Raw genomic sequence first — 6,869 nt, 5'->3', positions numbered from 1 at the left:
AATTCATCAATATGACTTTGCTAGAAACCTAATTTTTATTAGGCTTACCTTTACTCTTTGAGCTTCTAGGCATATGGTTTGGTGCTTTATTATATGTAATATATGGCAAATATTTTCAGCATTTAGAGCAGTAGGTGAGGCATAGACACAGTATTCTCTAGGCAAATGACATTGGACTGATTAATTAAGACAGTCAGTTCGAGATGGTTAGAGCTTGAAACACAACAAAAGACTGAGTTTGTTAAGAGTACAAACATGAAAAACAAATTTGAATTGTTTTACATGATTATTTTGTTTCTTCGGTTAACTAAGTATTTTCGAGAAGTTGCGGATCTATATGCCTTGAGTTTCTTAAGATCAACTGAAGTGATCCATATTAAGCAACTAATATGAGAAGAATTCTAAATTTAAGCTCTGGAAAATTCCAAATTTTAAACCATTTTTGTGCTTTATAATCACCATGAACTATTGCTCACTATAGAATGTTATTTGTAAAGTGCCTGGCATTATGATTTTCCCCCCTACTCCAACAAATACTGGAAAGGGACTAACCTTTGTCTAAGGATTGGATTGGAAACTTAGAGTTAAAAATGATGCATTTTCCTACACTCCATCAATAGAAATCTAGAAAAAAAAACAAAATAAAAGATAGATTGAAAAACAATTCCATCTCAAATGAAATTAAAAAAAAAAACCAAAAAACCAAAAAACAAACAACTACCACAATCCCTACCCATAAACTTTAAAGTGTGTTTGCCAAATACTATTTGTTTGGACTGAGATTAGGAAACAAGCTAAGAGCCAACCGCTGACTCCTTAAAAGTCAAATAGGATACAAATTTCTCCAAAACAATCTTGAAAGATACTTATAAGCACAGTTTGACTAAAGGAATGAGATACATGGCTGGGGCACTGGATAATAAAATTATTTCAAGAGAGAACCAGTTTGTGCTGTGCGGGATGGAGAGAAACAGAATTTTTAGGAGACCATTTCCTATGCCACAGTCTTCAGTGAAGACTAACAGGAATGAATCGTGGTAAAAAAATCCATAATGAAACAAGAATATTTCATCTTACTCCTAGTTCCATTAGAAGGGAGCTTGCTAATTTTAGACGGTATAGTGCAAAAAAATTATAAACAATTATTTTATGTCAGATAACACCGGTTGAAACAAATCAAGGTTTTTTTTTTTTCTTCTTCTACAAATATGGCAAAAGGAATGTGAAAATGCAATACTTGTACTTGGGAAAGCATGAAATATAAACATCATCACCATTAGTTTTCTCCACACCATTCTACCCATCAAATGAGGTTTATTGTCTCTGCCACCATCTATGATTTGCAGATGCACATCATACGCCAGGCACTGCAATTTCTTTCTTTCATAACAGGTGCTTTATATATCAATGACTAAATTACAGAGTAAAGCACAGGGTTCACACATAGTTCCTATTTTTCTTGTTGGTAGCCAATTCTTTTCCTGGGTGCTACACCTAATGAAGAAGTGAATGAGGACTGCTAGTCAGTGGCTTGATACTGGCAGGACCACACCAGCATAGCTGTTGACCTGCACCTTTGGTACCCGGCCCCACGACTTGTTACATAATTCAACTATTATCCCTTAAACAAATGACCCCTATTTTCCTATAACAGGTAGAATATGAATGCAACTTTAAATGATAAAACATGTACACACATTTATTCAACATTTTATATTATGCTATAAATATGTACAATTTCAATAATAAATTAAAAAAATGAGTAAAATAAGTCTGAGAGAGCTTCATAGTCAATTATATTACTCAGTGACATTTTTCTGCCTTCATGGCTAAGAATTCATCTGATCCAAGATCCTGATCATCTTCTTGCTAGAAAAGCTTGTTTAGGCAGCACATTGGAAATGCAGAGTGTTTTGTTGCCTCTAAGCAGCAGGAAGGTGTTTGTTAATAATAGAAACACTGAAAAGGATCAATTACAATCAAGAAGGGTTGATGAACATTTGTACAATATGCACAAAACTCTCCAAAAATTCTTTAATATTTTTTTCCTCCAGTTCCTCACATTCTTTGCATCCAGATTCTGTCACATTCTGCAAAATAAAAAGACAGGATTAGATTGGCAAGTCTACTACACTTCTTTTTTGAGAGGATCACATGAAAATTTTGGCAAATTAATATTACATTAGAAAGAACTCGGAGGTTTGATATGGGTTGATTTTTCCCATAATGGATTAAGGACGTTGAAAAAAATAAGCCACGTCCATCAGATCATGGAATTCCTGCTTAGAGCCCTTCAATAGTTTCTTATCATCTACCCCTAGCTTAAAGTCAGTGCCTCCTGCATAGCACACAGGCCCTCAGTGAGATGTTCCTTATTTATTTCTTTCACCATTCCCGCTATCTCAATGTCACGCCCTTGGAACTCTCAGAGAGCCCCCGCCTTTCCTTACCATGCAAAGCGTGCTATCACACGTCTCTCTTCCCTTGCTTTTCCCTCTGTCTGTGACATTCTTCCTGTTTTAGCTGCTGCCACTCACACTTAAGATTATTCAGGTGCTGCGCCCTTCAGGAAAGCTTTTCAGAACCCCTGAGCTCCCAGGGCTGGGCTGAATGTCCCATCTCTGTATCTCAGCACCCCTTGTTTAGACCTCATTCACAGTACCTCGTGTATTATATTCATATTATAGAGTTTTACCTTTTTTATACTACTATTCTCTAAGCTGTCTTTCAGGAAGGCAAAGCCATATATTTTTGTTTCCCTAGTATTTAGCATAGAACCTTGCACATAGTAATTACCCAATCTTTGATTAAATTTAACCATTTGGGGGGGTATCACAAATTGCTGTAATTTAAGCAGTGTCATGGATAACTGGAATATTCCGAATGTAGCAATCATGAATCAACTTTTTAGAGATCATCTGAACCATGAAGGCTGTGCCAGAAAAAATCAAAATTAGATTTTACATCCATTAAGCATTTGGAAATCAGATTCACTGATATTTATGAAGCACATTCTCTATGCCAAGCACTGTCATATTCCATATAATGCTACCCTATTTGATCCTGAAAATAATCATGTCAGATAGGGAGGGAGAAATATTAAATGACTCATCTCAGTTGACATAACCAACTGAAATGCTTCACATCCAGGTCTTCTGACTGTGCAGTCCTGCCCACTCATTTCCCTACATATGTCTCACTGTGTCATGATGAGGGTGACTATCAACATGCATATTAAAGAGTTCATCATTGATATTGCCATGAGTTATCTGATGCATGGCTCACTCTTTTTATCAATAAGATGGAAATAATATCACAAGAGTATGGCAAACATTAATTAAATCCATTTCATAAATATATCAAGTATTTAGGATATGTGTTCTGGAAATTGGGATACAGCACTGAAAAAAACAAAAACACCTGCCTCTTTGAAGATGACATTCTAGTAGCAAGAAACAAACAATACCCATTACGTAAAATATGTAGTATTCCAGATAGTAGGGCATGCAGAGAAGGGGACAGGAAGTGTCAAGTGGGGAAGGCATCACAATTGTAAATAGGTGACATCACTGAAAGGTGACATTTAAGCCAAGATCTGAAGCAGACTGCAATTTGTAAGGAGAAGTCAAGGAGTCCGGCCACACGAGCTCAGGGCCTTTGCACCGTCAGTTGCCTCTGCCTGAACGTGTTTCCCTAGGTATCCTTAAGGCCCGCGCCCTCACCTCTTTGTCAAATGTCAGTTTATTAGTTAAACTTTCTCTTGAATTAGAGTTTCAGTCCTCTTTACCTGTCTAATTTCTCACCATTGGACTTAATAAATAACGAATTTATTATTCGTTTGCTGAAAAGATTGGCTTATTTCTGTCTCCTCCCTTCTTAAGAGCAAGGATTGTGGGTGTTTTTTTCATACTGTGTCCTGAAGGGCTAAAAAGTATTCATCAAATGAACTAATTTTATTATGTCTTCTTTGTTTATAAAATTGCTTTCTCCCCACCCTGCTTTGGCCACATGTGTTTTGCCATGAAAGCCATAATTCTTTGCACGTCAGGGCCTTTGCACAGCTGGTCTTCCAGCCTACCATGGGAACCCCTAAGACTGGTTCTCCTGGACCTTTCTACTGCTCATGCTGCCTGGATGTTGTGGATTATACTCAAATTACTAATATTTTTATTGTGATCATTTTTCAGCATTTATCTTGTCAGGAGGTAAGAGGACAGACTCTACAGTGAGAATGCTTGGGTAAACATAGTGGCTACCCATTTTACTAGCTGCATGAATTGGAGAGAATGCTTCAATCTCTCACTACTCCAATTTCTTCAACCTTCAAATAGAAATAAGGATAACTATCTTACAGATTTCTTGTGAGGATTAAATGAATTACCACTTTAAATCTTGGAGAATAGTGTCTGGCACACAGTAATAACCCAACAAACGTGAGTTACTATTATTGATGTTAAACACTTAATTATGTAATTAGATTAATGTCTGTCCATTGCCCCTGATGTAAACACCTTAAGGTCAGTGACTGGTTTGGCTCACAACTATCACTTTAGCACTGACGCACACTGCCTGGCCATTATTCTGGTAATGTTTGTTTACTGAATAAATCAATGAACAGTTTAGGACTGTGTGCATGCCAGAGATGATGCCACTTTTGAATGGTACTCCACTAGAACTGAACTCTCTCTCCTGGCTCTTGGGATGATCTGCTTCTCCATGAATGACTGCTCCGAATCAAGCCAAAAACATCAAATGCAGCTCTGTCCGACTGTTGGACAACTCACCCCATTAGAAGACAAACCGCTGTTTGCTAGGATGATAAGGTTTTCTACTGTTTCATGAAGGGTCCTACTTCTGGACTCGTGTGAAATAACTTGTAACTCCAGGAGAAAGCACTTCATTGCTGTTACTTTGCAATTAGGCTAAAAATAAGAGTTACAAAAAACAATTTTGGAAAAACAATCATTTTCTCATTACTCATTTTCACATTGATATAATTTTGATATTTTAAAAGTCAATCCAAATATTTTATAAAGGCACACAATAGCGTTAAGAAATTTACAAAGAAAACAACTTAATATTTTTTTCATTTAGTTTCAAAATCAAAACTAAAACAAACCAACAAAACACAATCAAGAAAGATGGCATTATTGCACAGAAGAAAAGACATAAAACTAGAAAATTTGGAAGTAGTGGGTCACTTTTTCTCACTGAGCACATTTCTCCTGTAGAAAGGGAGATAATACTAGTCCCAGACTCTTAAGACATCAGTACAGATAGTGCATTTGTAAGAATTTTTAGAATGAGATTGTATTGTTAACATTTTAACATAGTGGTAGCTGCTAATCATATTATTCCTGCAAGTTCTAAAGTTCCAGAGGGAAAAGTGATTCCAAGAAGTGCATTAGAAAAATTAAAGCAGGAGTAGTGCCTACTCATAGCCTGGCCAAATCAGAAAGGGATCTCTTTGCTACCACAAAAATACATTTCCCACAACAGTTACTTCAACACCCGCCTAAGTTCCAAAGACAGTAAACACTTAATGAACAGCCAGGGATTTGACTATGACTTGTTTGACTTTGTGTCCCCAATGCACAGTGCCTGGGACCCTACAGGCACTTAACAAGTGCTCACTAAATGGATAAAGAAATGAACGAACACACTCATGTGCCAGACACTGGCAATATTCCTTGCCCCCCACGGCAGATGCTTCAGATTGAAAGGTAAATGCTGTCACCGTTTTAGCAATAATCAAACCAAGGTTGAGAAATGTTTAGCGATTTCTAAGGTAACACAAGTAGAAAGTGGTTGAGTCAGTGTTTAAATCTAAATTTCAATCTCTGGTTCATTCTGCAACCCATGAATTTATAAGGTTATTTTCTTGCAAAAAAAGCAATCTCAGGATGCTGAATGGTGGTAGTTAATTGACTGATTTTGGCTTTGAAAACAATGCAAAGAAAATGGAAAACATGCTGAAGCAGAGGGGGAACAATTTCTACGTGCAGAAGCACTACCCAGATGGTCGATGAATATTTGTTTTTTTCTAGTTTCTGGATATGACTTCTTCCCAATGCTTAGAAAGTCACCTATGTCAGACAAATTCTCATTGAGAAATAACAGAGAGAGGACATAGAGTTTGTTTTCCACGAGGTGAAGTTAGAGATCCGTTTCTTGGTTTTAGTAACAATCCAGACCGAAATCCTACAGGTCTCAAGAAATGTCAATGTATTAATAAAACAAGTTCAAGATCATTTTTGAATTGTGATAAGTTTTATCGATTATATTTCTTTCCTCATGTAGAGAATCATTAGAATCTTTTTCTGACAAATGCAGATACCCATGAAATATGGAGAACATGGATGCCTTTAAGTAATTTATAGAAAATATAATTGGAGATGGTGATACATTACAGCACCGGAAATAACTAATATGTTAGATCCTTTTAAATGGAATCAGTTGACCTGATTTTTGCATCTAATTGCATCATGATCCAACTGCATCACAACAAGGTATGATGCATGTTGTTTGACATTGACAGAAAAAGCTTTTTTAAATTTTGATTTGGCACCATAACAAAAATAGCATTTATGTAGCTCTCTGTCCTACAACCTCAACAAACACTTATAAAATTCATTGACATTATATTATAGGAACACACCAAAAGTTAGATTTAAAAACTATACATATTTCAGTTACGTTATGAAAATATACTTCTTAAACTTTTGAAAACTGGCAAAATAACAATTTATAAAAAATACTGTACTCACATGAACATCACTTTCAGTATATAAAGTAGCATCAATATGTATAGACTGAAAGGAAACAAAATTAGATAACATGAAAAACTATGCCCTGCTTTAGATATAATG

General features: G+C 36.0%; 1 protein-coding gene across 1 annotated transcript in view; it reads right to left on the bottom strand.

The window, feature by feature from the left end:
* Nucleotides 1-1,475: 1,475 nt before the first annotated feature.
* IL15 (interleukin 15) overlaps nucleotides 1,476-6,869 on the bottom strand; it is a 13,006-nt gene continuing 7,612 nt past the window's right edge. The window contains exons 4-5 of the mRNA XM_012642735.1: nucleotides 4,785-4,922; nucleotides 1,476-2,090 (exon numbers count right to left, since the gene is read on the bottom strand). Coding sequence (XP_012498189.1) covers nucleotides 1,980-2,090; nucleotides 4,785-4,901 — 228 coding nt within the window. The 5' untranslated portion in view covers nucleotides 4,902-4,922 and the 3' untranslated portion in view covers nucleotides 1,476-1,979. The remainder of the gene's footprint in view (nucleotides 2,091-4,784; nucleotides 4,923-6,869) is intronic.

This window comes from Propithecus coquereli, unplaced genomic scaffold (assembly GCF_000956105.1).
Source record: "Propithecus coquereli isolate 6110/MARCELLA unplaced genomic scaffold, Pcoq_1.0 Scaffold185, whole genome shotgun sequence".
NCBI lineage: Eukaryota > Metazoa > Chordata > Mammalia > Primates > Indriidae > Propithecus > Propithecus coquereli.
This window is presented reverse-complemented; position numbering and strand designations above follow the sequence as displayed.